General features: G+C 52.6%; 5 protein-coding genes across 5 annotated transcripts; 3 read left to right on the forward strand and 2 right to left on the reverse strand.

Moving 5' to 3' along the window:
- Positions 1-770: 770 nt before the first annotated feature.
- On the forward strand, positions 771-2,570 carry LTS14_004842 (uncharacterized protein; the record flags this gene model as incomplete). Its single annotated transcript, XM_064837542.1, has 1 exon — positions 771-2,570. One exon carries the CDS (start codon positions 771-773, stop codon positions 2,568-2,570), a length of 1,800 nt encoding a protein of 599 aa, XP_064694865.1.
- A 182-nt stretch (positions 2,571-2,752) lies between these two features.
- Positions 2,753-5,181, reverse strand: LTS14_004843 (uncharacterized protein; the record flags this gene model as incomplete). The annotated part of the gene is made up of 2 exons (XM_064837543.1): positions 2,753-4,893; positions 4,944-5,181. The coding sequence occupies 2 exons, from the start codon at positions 5,179-5,181 to the stop codon at positions 2,753-2,755; spliced, it is 2,379 nt and encodes a 792-aa protein (XP_064694866.1).
- A 2,105-nt stretch (positions 5,182-7,286) lies between these two features.
- Positions 7,287-8,429, forward strand: MVD1 (diphosphomevalonate decarboxylase; the record flags this gene model as incomplete). Its single annotated transcript, XM_064837544.1, has 1 exon — positions 7,287-8,429. One exon carries the CDS (start codon positions 7,287-7,289, stop codon positions 8,427-8,429), a length of 1,143 nt encoding a protein of 380 aa, XP_064694867.1.
- A 1,380-nt stretch (positions 8,430-9,809) lies between these two features.
- On the forward strand, positions 9,810-10,655 carry LTS14_004845 (uncharacterized protein; the record flags this gene model as incomplete). Its single annotated transcript, XM_064837545.1, has 1 exon — positions 9,810-10,655. One exon carries the CDS (start codon positions 9,810-9,812, stop codon positions 10,653-10,655), a length of 846 nt encoding a protein of 281 aa, XP_064694868.1.
- Positions 10,656-10,816: 161 nt separating this feature from the next.
- LTS14_004846 (uncharacterized protein) lies at positions 10,817-13,390 on the reverse strand (the record flags this gene model as incomplete). Its single annotated transcript, XM_064837546.1, has 2 exons — positions 10,817-13,285; positions 13,340-13,390. The coding sequence occupies 2 exons, from the start codon at positions 13,388-13,390 to the stop codon at positions 10,817-10,819; spliced, it is 2,520 nt and encodes an 839-aa protein (XP_064694869.1).
- Between the last annotated feature and the right edge of the window lie 60 nt (positions 13,391-13,450).

The following is a 13,450-nucleotide window of genomic DNA, read 5'->3' on the forward strand; positions in this document are numbered from 1 at the left end:
TGTTACCACGACCAGCCACGGATCGATCGCGATGGACTGGCATCGTGCCTCCTTGTCATCGTTAGTCTATCGCGAGCGTGTTTATTCGTCTGGAACGTGCATTGGTATAGCATCTTGCGACTCCTACGTCGAGGCATCGCAGTCTGTCAATGGCATATACGGCATACTAGAACGTCGGTAAGTTCTGCGTGCACGCTTCGAAGTCGCTTGATACCTTCTACTCTGTAATAGCGCGTGATGCGAGACCCATTCGTAGAAGTCACTTTGTGGTCTTACCGATGCATGACGGCGGTGTAGAATCTAGGACAATGGCGTGGAGAAGCGTTGGATCCTGTTGCTCTGTAGTGCATCAGTTCTGTTGCTCAGCTTCTGGATGGTTTGACGTATGTGTAGTGTATGTGATTCGTGTTGTGGCAAGGATTTTGGTGGAGAATATTGGTGGCCAGAAGGACGCATCAACTTTCTACTGTGCCATGCTTTGTGATCCGCAAGCGAGGTGTATATTAGCAATGTATGCAGGCAAGACTGGCAATCCCTGCTCGTAAATTTATCTGCTGGCCATCGTCCATCAACTGCTGATGGAGAATGCTGGGGCCAAAGCGACCTCGCGACCTGGACGCACAGCCACGATGTATGCGGCGCAGCAGACGACCGACCTTCGTCTTTAACCCAGACCTCTATATGTATGTAGCGATGTCAAAACGATGGTGTAGAAGCTTCCGTCTCGAACACAGACTTCTCTCGTGACTGCTCCGGTTTTGCGTTCCAGCATGGCCACGAACGGCACCACTACTAGCGACTCGGCTACGCTCGCATCTCAGCACCAGGCATCCGGCCGATCTATCTTCTGGGCCATGGCAAGTATAGCATTGAATGCCATGCTTCAGCCATCCTTCACGGGTTATCTCTGGAGCGGAGATACTTTCAAGGACTCCTTGTGGCCACATAGATCTTCACCCTTTGTCTGCCTAATGGACGCAGCTGCTGACATCTGGATCATGATCGAGAAGGTGCGCAAGCCCGAGCTCTACGGCGAGGATGAAGAAAGGATCCAACCGACAACTTTGACAATGAGACTGGCTATCTTCGTCGTTGGTGTGCTACCGCAGATTATCAAGCTGTTCAGCTCTACAGGCATACCGATCACACAAGCCGTAGCGGCCGTGTTCGTCTTCGCTACGATGACAAGCATGATCCGAGCCTCCTGCTCAGCAGCTCCGATGAGCGATATCGTCTATCTTGCAGAACGAGCACTCAAGAAGAAGGCTCCGGAGGACATGAGCTCACATGACCGCGATTTGCCTTCATTCGGCGAAATAATTTGCTCGGCAGCCACGACTCCACATGTGTTGGTCCTCGTCTGCATCTGGGAGCACATCTTTAAGATCACGCACATACACTCGTCCTCTGCAGACATCAACAACCTATTACAGTGGGCCTCGATTCTGGCGTCTATTACCTGCGCCACTTATGCTCTGCAGCATACCGCATGCGTCTTAGCAACAGGGAAATGGTACCTTCCAAGGTCTGGTCCACTGTTCGTCTTCGGCCTTTACACTCCCGTCATGCTCTCGAAGCTGCTCGAACATCCGGACTCCAGCCGTCGTCAGATGAATGGGGAACGCATAAATTACTGGGTCCAGATTCTGAGCTTTCTATTTCATGCTGCAGCGCTTTCGTATGTCGTTGCACTGGTCTTGGAGCTCCTTGCAAAATGGCTTCTCCGTTCTTCAACGAAGCAGAAGAGTAACGACGACGCCGTGCCGATGAGCGAGCTGACTGGCTTTTCTGCAGAGCCGAGTGCGGGAACGACTCCCGCTGATGACTCGACTACTATTAACGTCAACACACCTACGGAGACCGTCTCTGGTACCTCACCCGGTAGCGAGATACCAACTTCCACAAGTGTGCAGTCAGATAATCCTCCCCTCGAGGACGGAACTCTTCGCACAGAGACCCATGTGCAAGAGTCTGCTGAGCCGGCAGCCGCAGCTGTCGGTGCTCCAACCATCACGCCACCACTGCATGCCGAAAAGAAAAGGCCATCAGTCTTTGCCGAAGCCTTCGGAGACTTCTTATGCTTCGTAGCCATCATACCACTAGGTTTCGTCATCTTCGTTTCCGCATACATCGGCACATTCCATGGAGCGGAATCAGACTCGGCCGATGATGATGCTGCGGAACGAGGTGAAGCTAGTCAGCAGCAAAGCGAAACTAGCAACGAGAGTGCGAGTCCTGATGCACGAGAGCCTTGGAGCTTGATGTCCTTCCTGGTGACGATTGCAATTCAGCCCGTCGTGCTACTGTTCAAACTTCCTGGGCAAGATAAAGTCGTCCGGCCGGTGGTCAAGTTCATATCCTACGGCATATGGCGAATAGTCATTGCTGGCATGAGCATGTACGGTTTCGCTTTCAATTGGGTAGCAGCAAAGATAAGGGCTAATATCAGGAATCGAGTGTGCGTTGCTTTTGGCATACTGAATGTCATGACGGCCATGATCACCTATCTGGCGCTATTTGATACGCAAGGGACATACTCGCCATCGTGGACAACCTTATTAGGAAAGTGATGTTAGCCTCTCGTGTCTGGAGGGAGAAAGGATGCCGAGATCCGACCCCCCAACTTATGAGATTTCTGGCTCGTGAGAGGTTCAAAGTCATCTATCAACACTATGCAGAATAAGCATACCAACGCCTTGGCTATTCACGTCACTTATAATCCCGTCATCAAGCTGCACCTTTACCTTGGTGCCTAGCCAAGCATCCAAGCAAGCAAGCCACCCGAGCCTATAGCGTCGATAACAAGCACCAGTATACCAACAGCCCAGGCTGTGTAAGAAACGTCCTGCTGGCGAAGTAGAGTAGCGAAGCCTGCGATGGCAAAGAACAGACTGCTGCTGATGGCGAAGATGACGCCAACGTTCACCTCGTATCGGAGTTTGTGTCTCCCAGTCGTGGCCAGCATGAGCGCCACAAGCAGAATGACCAATGAAGCGATGTAGCAGACGCTCCGGATATGAGCGATACTGGTCACGTTCGTCTGAGTCTGAGCTTCGAGGTCTGAGCGATGCTGTGATCGCCCAGAGGCGTTGCGGCTGGTGGAAAGACCAAGTGTCCCGTACGATTTCTGGCGAGGCTTAACGGTTACCACTTCGTCATCGTCGTCTGAAGTTTCATCGTCTTTGGGCGAAGTTTGGCCACTCAGCATGGGCTCTTCTTCTGCTGGCCGTTTACGCTTGAACAATCGGCCCAGGCGATCGAAGAACTCGTCGAAGCCCGATTTTTCGTTTGGGTCAATGTAAATGGCGTAGCCGCTCGAATCACCATCTTCCGGCTCTTCAGGGTGATCATATTCACTCCAGTACCTCGTCTCTTGATGTGCTGTTGCTTCCGGGAGATTCCGTCGGCGCTTCTTGCGGAAGGAGCGAAGTGGTGGTACTTCCAGCTCGGACTGTTGAGTGATAGAATCACTACGTGTGGTCTCTACAGCAGTCGTACTGTCAGTGATATTGTTGGCGGAGTCCCTAGATGCAGGTGTCTGAATGGCGCTACTGGATGTGCGTTTCATGGCTGGAGGTGGCAGCTTGCGGATATCGCGCTCCAGCATGGGAAGCCAGAGAGGTGCTGGGATCTCGGCGGACTTTGATGTGAGCCATATGGCGTGGTATTCGAGCGAGAAGCCACGGACACGCTCTACTAGGTGGCTCTGATCGAGTGCGGTCAGTAATCCGGCGTGATATGCACCTTCTTGTCGGACGAGCAGGACTGCGAAAGGAAAGCTAGATTTACTGCTGCTATCGCCAGTCTGCTGTATGACAATCTGCGTATCGAGAGTGGCAAGCATGTGTTTCTGGTCGCTGTTTTCGGTCCCGACGAGTCTAGTTCGGCAACATGAGTACTTGTGCAGCGGCTTCAGGCCACTATCTTGCTGTACCTCACGACGTATCGCTGTTAACGCTTGTTCGGAATCTGGCTTCATCGCGGACTTGATCGCTGAGAACGCAGACGATGGGTCGAAAAGTGCCGTCACAGCTTTCTTCTTCATCTCAGCGTACTGACACTGGTTATTGGGCTTACGATAGGCGACTTGAGCTTCCTCATCTGACGCCCACCGGACACACACCCGCGCTTTCTGGGGTGTCGAACCAATGCTGTGCTCGCGCTGATCCACAGTCAGGCCATTCTGCTCCTTCGCAAGTCGCTCTGCTTCGTCAGCCTCGATTGCAAAATAGTCGGCGCCCTCATCCGTGGTCTGATTGAAGACGTCATCCTTTGGTGAGAGCGAAACTGGTGAAGTGATCGAGTTCGAACGACTCCGAGCTAGGAAATATCTCGAATGCTGGAGCAGCAGGACTTGAAGTTCTACGACATTTTCCGGGTGTACAAGGTAGCTCGCGAAAGTGCCGTTTTCGCCTAGCGGGACAGTGGCGATAGCGGTATCGAGTTCGGTCTTCGATCCAGAGTTCATAGCCGCCTGTAACCTAGAGATGGTCGAGGACCCTGCCATTGGCTGGTCATCCTTCTTGGGTGCAGCCGACTTTTGTTGTATCCGTGTCTCGTAAAGTGTCCGGATCTGCTGTAACGTAGTAGAGTACTCGTCAAGTAATGGTCCAAGATCAAGCTTCGTGAAGCTCTTAGGGTCATCCAGGACTTCTTCCCGGAACCGATCCTCCAGAGATGTGGAGCCAGTCCATTTCTTGTACTTCTTCAGAAGTTTACGGAAGGCAGTTCGTTGTGTGCTGGTAAATCTGGCAAGTGACTTGATCTCATCGCCAGCCTTGATCACATCGTTCTCGAGCCTGCCATACCTCTCCAGGCGACCCACGGGTATACGCTGATCTGCCGAGGTCGTGACCCGTGAGCTCAGTTGTTGTAGTTGCCGCTCTGAATGTCCTGCTTCGCCATTAGTATACGCTCGCCACTGGCTTTTAGTATGCGCATACTCAGCCGCCGCTGGATCTCGCCCGCTTTGCTTTTCACGAAAAGATCAATTCTGTGATGCTGATCCTGCAGAGTAATGAAGAGTGCGTGCTCGAAATGCTGAAGCTTCTCATCATTGCGACCCGGCACAGAAATAGTCTTTCCTTTGCCTGGCGTGGTTTGCTCCTTGATATATAGCTTGATATCATCATAGTCTATGTTGTCTGCGCGTAAAGGAATTAGTGATAGAGTCGCATGCATATGTAGTCTCGCGGAGCCGGATCAAACGTACGATGGCTCCATGCAGCTATCGACCTCTGCCGAAGTGTCTCTCCGTATTTCATCGTGTAAGAAGAATGCCTCGATTTCGCTAGCTCTGGGAGCTCAACAGTATTTCTATACTGCTGTCAGCGGTCGTGGATGAACATATAGGAAAGCGCGGATCACAGCGGAGTAGAATATCGAGGTAAGCAAGACAGGCGCGAGAGGGAAGCGGTGCTGACTTTGGAGAGTCAAGGCAATATATTGCATATCTACGACAGATATGAAGTTACCAGCCCAAGCCCTGGCGATGGGACCATCGATTCGCGCTACCGTCTGCATGCGGTAATCAAGCACAAGACCATCCCTCTCAACTCTCCTAAACTTCGTCTGAACTTTCTCCTCTGCATCGCAGCGAATCATGGCCCTGGCGGTTGCCCCACTCCACCTCTTCCTTGTCCTTTAAAGTTCAACTGCCGGGCAAGGATGATGGTGCAGCGGTGCAACGGGTCTGAGCGTAAGGTCGGATGTGGATATAGGGAATACTTGGAGAGAGAGGATGCTTTGAGTCTGTTTTAAGCGATCCAAGCGAGGTGGTTTCATATCACAAGGAATGTTTATATTGGACTGAAGCCTTGATCTTATTTGAAAATCCGCCGATGAGCTCAAGGTGTTTTGCGTCGCCCTCGGGCTAACGATACTACATAAGCAGCAGAACTTCAACAGATACTTTTAGTACATGTATCTCGAAGCACAACCGCAGCTCATGATTACCCGCTCGCATGTGGATTGGACTGCGCTCGAGCAATGCGAGTGGATGTAGAGCCTTGGACGTCCAGTGCTCGCGCATTGCGGTGGAATTAATAACACTTTAGCACCGTAATATATGCCCTGCGGGAGGTGGACATCCGATGGAAGAAATCGCCTTCAGTCCACTCGCATCGGCAGATACCGAGCAGATAGCCTATTAACTATTCGCGCTCCCACTAACGCCGAGTCGTGCATGAGTCGAGTGATAGCGGAGTCCTTCTGTGCATGTACATCACGGACGGGTTTCGTCCAATGCTTGTACGATTCTCGCATTGCATTGAGTGTGGCCTGTGTGATGGTTCCCACGCTGCTGCATATGTACGCTGGCAACAAGTAAGCATCACCTAAGCTGTGCTTTGCTACCAGGATAAACGTGAGGAGTGAAGGCAATTGCAGGCTGATATGCCTCGTACACCTATCGTGATTCTTACGGCTCGGCTACATGGGCTTGGCTCCTTGCCGACTGCATACTTACAGCGAAGGTTGTCTTTACGACCGCATTCGGGTCACTCTCCTGCATCGCCTGTCGATCCTTGTTTTTTGATCTAGCACTATTGGGCATGCAACGGGAAGTCATTGGCGGGCATGGCAGTCCTCGGCCAAAAAATTCTTCTATGGATGTTACCACTATGGTGTGCGTGCTATCGGCTCAGGATTGCTCGACATCGCAGCATCGCCGTCACTGTTCAGCTGCTTGGGTAGACTCACGGTATTGTGATGTGTTTCACCAGCAGCTACACTCATGCTGTTGGCAGAGCATTCGCATTCAAGCTGACTGGAACTCTCTGATATTCTACGTCCGACATTCGCCTGAGTCTTACAGTCTTTACTGACCTGCACTGGGACTTGCTCGAGCTGCCCACTGGCTTTGATGTAATTCACACTCTCTGGACTCGGCTGAGCAGAATCGAGTCGTTGTTGGGTTGGTGAGAGTGTTTACGTTGGATGTATTGCCATCGTGATGCGAGGGGCATCGATATCGCCTCCCGGGCTCGAGACGAGACATTACTTGCAACTCTACTGTACACAACACTGCTGCGAGGTTCGTCTCAGTGCGGTGAAAACGTAATTTTCCAGCTCTGTCAAGCCTTACTTGGCACGATTGCAGGGACAAGCAGGGTACTGTCTGCTATATGTGACGGTTGACCTTGGCTCACTAGCGTCAGGTACTGCACGAGCGTCAGGAACACTGTACGAAACAAAACCAATGGTACAATATCAACCCCGGAATAGATTACAGATTGTCGAATAGAAGGCTGGGCCAAGGAATACAGTCATTCACACAGACGTACAAGATGGCAGATCAAGAAGTGCAAAGAGCAAGCACCTACGCACCCGTTAACATCGCCGTCATCAAGTATTGGGGCAAGCGTGACACGAAATTAAACCTCCCCACCAATTCCTCCCTCAGCGTCACATTATCGCAAGACGACCTGCGAACACATACCACAGCGACCTGCTCGTCCTCATACAAGAGCGACACACTTACACTCAACGGCTCGGATCAGGACATCGCCGGCGCGAGAACACAAGCATGTCTCCGAGAACTACGGGCTCTACGGAAAGAGATCGAGGCGAAGGATAGTCATGTGCCGAAGCTGAGCGAGATGGCGCTGAAGATTGTGAGCGAGAACAACTTCCCTACCGCTGCTGGGTTGGCAAGCAGTGCGGCCGGCTTCGCTGCCCTTGTGAGAGCCATCGCCAATCTATACCAACTTCCTGCCACCCCAACCGTACTCTCACGTATCGCACGTCAAGGCTCGGGATCAGCCTGTCGATCCCTCTTCGGCGGCTATGTCGGCTGGAACCAGGGCGAGCTGGATGATGGTAGCGACTCTGTTGCTTACGAGGTCGCTCCCGCCTCGCATTGGCCAGGTATGAGAGCTCTGATTCTGGTTGCTAGTGCGGAGAAGAAGGATGTGAGCAGTACGGCAGGCATGCAACAGACCGTCGCCTCTTCAGCACTGTTTCAGCATCGAGCGGAGAATGTGGTGCCCAAACGGATGGAGGCCATGGAGGCTGCCATCAAGGACCGCAACTTCGAGGCTTTCGCCGCTTTGACAACAAAGGACAGTAACAACTTCCACGCCACATGTCTCGATACCGACCCGCCTATCTTTTACATGAACGATACGTCACGTGCCGCAGTGAGGATGTGCGAGACTATCAATCAGGTCGCCGGGAGACAAATCTGCGCATATACGTTCGATGCCGGGCCGAATGCTGTTGTGTACTACCTTGCGGAAGACGAGGGAAGGGTTGCGGGCGCTTTCAAGTCGATGTTAGGTGATCTGACTGGGTGGACGGAAGGTGTGAAGGCGACGGATGTGTCGGCGGGGATGGAGCATGTGGCGGAGATGCTCAAGAAGGGCATTAGTAGGGTCATCTCAACGAGTGTGGGAGATGGACCGAGGAAGACTGAGGAGCATCTGTGCTGAGCATGAGATGGTATGGCCGAGGCGTTGAGAGCCGCCCCAGTACAGACTCGGTAGTTTCACTTTGCTTGTTGACTGCCTGGCGCTAGTTGAAGTAGCATAGATGTAAGTCAGGCAAGCCGTATCTTCCGTGCATAGCTGACCGTCTGAGTAGTATACCCACATGACATGCACCAACCTACTGAGCGACCCAATTCCATTCTCATTTTCGCCACGACTTTGTTCTCGCCCTGTCCACTTCCAACTTCATATCCTCCCAAATTGTCGAATTTCCGCCACTCTTGTCCTTATAACAAAGAAGGCATACCTCTTTGTCCTCGTTTCCAACAATAGTCTTATCATATACATGATGCAGGCCTACAGCGTAGGAATAATTGGATCAAGTCTTTTCTTGCCATATTAACTCTCACACACCAGTACCAGCAACTACTACTTGCCGACGACAAACCATAACCATGACTCTCCATATTCCAGGCAGCTTCGATTGGGATACTTATTCCGACGTCCGCGATCCTGGCTATGATTGCAAGACACTAATCCATATCTACGTCCGTCGTCCCCGCCCAGGTCAGTCAGCCAAACCACAGACGGCTTCTGTGCATCTACTTCTCGAACTCAGGAGGATTTACAGAAGCGTCTTGGAGATGGTCGAGGAAGGTCGAGGTTTGAGCCAGATGGATGCCCTTTTCGTCTGCGACCGTCTCCAGCGTTTTCTTGTTAAAGCAAGTGAGTTGGAATTCATCCCTCCCACAACGCTCAGTTTGGAGGTTGCAAAGGCGTTAGTTGAAGTTTGCGGTGACGCTTGTATAATGGGTGGATGGGAGCGGATGCCTTTCGCTGTGCAATTCATATGGATCTAGGAATTCTGAGTTGTTATAATATTTGAGCGTAGAGGCTGATGTGACAATAGAGGTTCGCTGGACGGACGATTGGCTCATCAGCTGTATAGACCTGTAGAAGAGGTAATAATGGAGTAGTTGCTTCCTAGATTGCGTAGGCTAATGGAAACATAGCTTCACGAAACAGACAGTCAGTCCCACCACATTGACCAAAACACTGTCGCAAGCTCGAGCAACATGACTTCTGTACATACTGCCCACTAGCATACGTTCCCCTCCATCCAGGCTCGGTTCCTCCACAGTCTCGCCTCTCACCACCCATTGTCAAGTATTTTCATTACGAACTTCGTGGTCAGTGGACGAACAAAGAGAGGGTTCTGGCATATTACATGGCTTGTTCGTTGTGTTTAGGACATACGCTCATCTCGAGTTCGAGGAACAATGCGAGCCATGTATATAGATGGTCGGGAAGACCAAAGGTTCTCCCTCGATCACAAATACAGCATCCTTTTCGCACCATTCGATCGATATCAAAATTACCACCATGTCAACCGCATCAGCTCCCGTCTCGTCGGCGGCTGGATCCCTCGCCAGTCCAAGAGCTCAAGATGTTCCTCGGACCTTCGTTGGTGGCCAGATCCACATCTATTATACGCGGCGTAACGACCACACAGCAACCCCTGAGCATGTCGATAGAGTCCAGGTGATGACTGCTAGTTTCGAGACCATGCAGCGACCGATCTCACTCGCACAAGCCGAGGAGCTTGCGCAGGAACTTGAACAGTTGTGCCCGGAGTACGGTGATCCCAGAGACTCAATCATGGTTGCAGGAGGGCAGGGAACGCACCGAGCTACATCACATCTATTAAGCCTTCCAGAGGATGTCGTACTAGCCTTCCAAGAAGCGATCCTGGCTGTAGCTGGGCACCCATACGAATTCCGATTCCACCTAACAGGCGGGTGTGTTGATGTGTATCGCGCCGGCGACGACGACGGTTTTCATGGCGACTTCGAGCCCACCTACAATAACGAGGAGTACGACGAGAGCGACTTCGACTCGGAAGATGAAGCTTACAACGAAGTCACCTACCGTAATCTCGTTGCCTCTGCAGCGGAAGACATGCGCCGCTACCTCAATGTCTATGAGTCGGAGGACCTACGGATCCAACGCGAGGAGGCCGAGGAAGACGAGGCGAGGATCGATGAGATGGAGGGCTGGACCACAATGCACTTGACTTCTGCTGGCCAGGAATCGCTCGAGGAGCACTTGGGTCACCCCACTGCGTATCGTGCGCTTGTGAGAATCAGACGCGGATTTAGGGAAGCGCGGGAGCCGATTGGTTTAGCAAGACAGTTAAGGTATGTGCATTTGGGTTCTGATTCGGAGTAGAAAGCATTCGGGGACTGTGAAGGAGTGTTCGGAGAAGGTTGGTATTCCTCGACCTGGCAACTAGCATAACAAGCATTCGTTCTTTGATATCCATATTACTTAAGCATTACGTACCCAGCATAATTTTCATACCATCGTAGAGTATTGCAAGCTGACTGATCTCACTGTCTCTGTGCCCCACTGACATTGGTGGCGGCGAATGCTGGTGATGACCCCAGACCTTGAAAGCTACCACTTGGATTTTTGCCGGCAGTGAATGAGCTGTACGATACTTGCCTATTGTGCTGCTGAGCGTGGCTGTTGGCATCGATGACTTCAATCGGTGGTGGCGGCTTGGCGGGCAAAGATGCGGGTGCACCCCATTTCGAGATACTGCTTGGACCTGTCGAAGTAGGCGTGCCATTCATCATTGTGATCGCTTGTTGCTGCTGCGTCGTGCCATAACCAGCGAGAGCAGAGCCTGGTTTGGCGGGCAGTGGTAGATTCGGTGACGCCTGACGAGGAAAGACGGGCTGTGGCAGAGGATGCAGCATGGGCTGAGACTGCGATGGTGCTTGCATAGGCAGGCCGTATGGCTGACGTGAGGAGCTGTAGACAGAGCCTTGACCGTACGCTGACGGCTGGCGATGAGCCTGGACATTTAGTTCATGGATAGTAGCCCCATTGATGACCGAGCTACCAGTGGTAGGTGTTCCGCTAGGCTGGTTTGTAGCGGCAGTCTGCTGGTGTGGCACGAAAGCCTGGCTTTGCGGGTCGAAGTGTTTGCCTTTGTAGCTGCCTGGAAGTGGATGCTCAAGCTTATTCGCAGGTCTGCCGGGAAAATGCTGGCTGGGCAGCTGGCCGAATTGGTATGGCTGCGCATCCTGTGCGCTAGATTGAGGGGTAGAGTACTGACCATAAGCATTGAGGTAGCCGTTGCCGGTAGCTGATGTCTGCTGTGCCATGGTGTGATTTGCTGGCGCCCATGGTGAGCCACCATATCCTTGTTGAGGATAACCATTCGGAGAGGTAACAGAGCTGGACGACGTCGCGTTATGCTGCAAAGACATGGCGCGCTGGAACTCCGCGGAGAGATCGTAGCTTTGCTGCGGGAAGTTCGTTGTCGGGAAAGCAGGTATGGGCCAGACCATGCCAGGCTGTACGGTAGTCGGGTACTGTTGGAAGCCGCCCATGCTTCCATACCCAGGATAAGCTTGATGTTGTGGCGTGAAATGGTGACCAAGGCCTGAGTATGGGCCGGGGCCAGGCGTGAAGCCATTCGGGTTATGAGAAGTCGGAAAGAATTGACCGTAAGCCGAACGTGCCTCAAAGCCGTCCTCGCTGTCTGACCTTGGCTTCTTCTTGCCCTTCTTGCCGGCAGCAGAACTCGAGCGCGAGCTATCTGTGGGTTTCTGCTCCTCCAATCCATCTGTCGACTTCGCCGGGCCCATGATTCGCAAGCGCGCTTTTTCATACCTTTCCTCTCGCTCCTCACGCGTCATGGTAGCTTTTTTCTTGTCGTCATCGTCACCTTCGCCACTATCGGATGTCGTCTTGGATGTAATGTTGGAGCCATTGACGATAGCTGGGCCACTCTCCATACCGCGACGTAAGATCTTCATCTGCGGAGCATTGGGAGGGGGCGTGCTGGCTGCGGTAGAGGGAGTGGTAGTACCGATGAGCGGTAGCCGGAGGCAGGTATTTGCAGTCTTGAAAAGGCGAACGCCACAAGCCGAGTCGTCCATTACATGCCCAAGAAGATAGTAGTCGGCAGCTTTGTGAGCAAGCATACGGTGATATGCATTGGTTTGCGGCAAGATGAGTGATACTTCCTTTGCGTCGTTGACGAAATCGATGATGTCCGTTTGCAGCTTCATAACCATCAGCCGATCGCGTGGGCTGTCGAGTGCCTCCAGGAGCTTTGGATCTGGAGGACCGGGAACTGTGCCCGAGAGATCGAATACGTCGCCACCACGTGAAATGCTACCAATTCCAAGAGTCGGAGGAGGGACGTACAAGAAGGCTTTAGCCGCTTGTATTGCAGGGCCTAAAGCTTGGTTGGGAAGGATATCGCGTGGTGGCTTCATCTGCGTAATCTCGCGGAGCTGATCTCGGAAGGCGCGCGAGCCATCATCGCTATACACAACCGGACCGGGTAGAGGCATTGTAGACGTAATGAGAGCATCTTCATCATCGCCGGCTACCAGACTTGCGCTATCATCGGGTCGTAAAGACTCCTTTTCGTCCAGCGCGAAGGTGGTGCCAGAAGTCACGCTTTTGTCATCTAGACTTGGAGGTCTTGCAGAGCCACTACTGGATGACAGTACAGTAGTAGTATTGTCGGCTGCGGCAGGTGCGACAAGTCCAGTAGTATCGGAAGTGCCTTCCGCTTTCGCTGGAGTGTTGTCAACCTTGTCGATTTGCACCGCCGGGTTTGCTGAGATCATCTGGCTTGGCTCATTCGAACGCGACACGGAGGATGGCACCACTCTGTCTGACTGCACCGTGGGTTCGGCAGACTTCGGCTTTGCTGCAGCTGTGCGTTGTGGTGCGCCGGGGCGTGGTGACGATGTGATTGCCTGCTTGTGCACGGTTGCTGGGTTGCTGGAGCGCGCCAGGATATTGCTCGGTTTGAGGCCCGCAGCAGCGATCTTTGAACAGTCAGTCATGCTCCGCGCGTCTGCACAATCCACGTTCGAGCGCACCTTAGCGAATGACAGCTTCTGGGCAGGCATGTTGGTGGTGCTCGAGGCCATGATGCCAGGAGTCTGTGGTTTGTGTTCTGATCGGAAAAGTGGCTCTCCAGACACGTGAAG

This window comes from Recurvomyces mirabilis (assembly GCF_035927965.1).
Source record: "Recurvomyces mirabilis strain CCFEE 5264 chromosome Unknown scaffold_11, whole genome shotgun sequence".
Classification (NCBI taxonomy): domain Eukaryota; kingdom Fungi; phylum Ascomycota; class Dothideomycetes; order Mycosphaerellales; family Teratosphaeriaceae; genus Recurvomyces; species Recurvomyces mirabilis.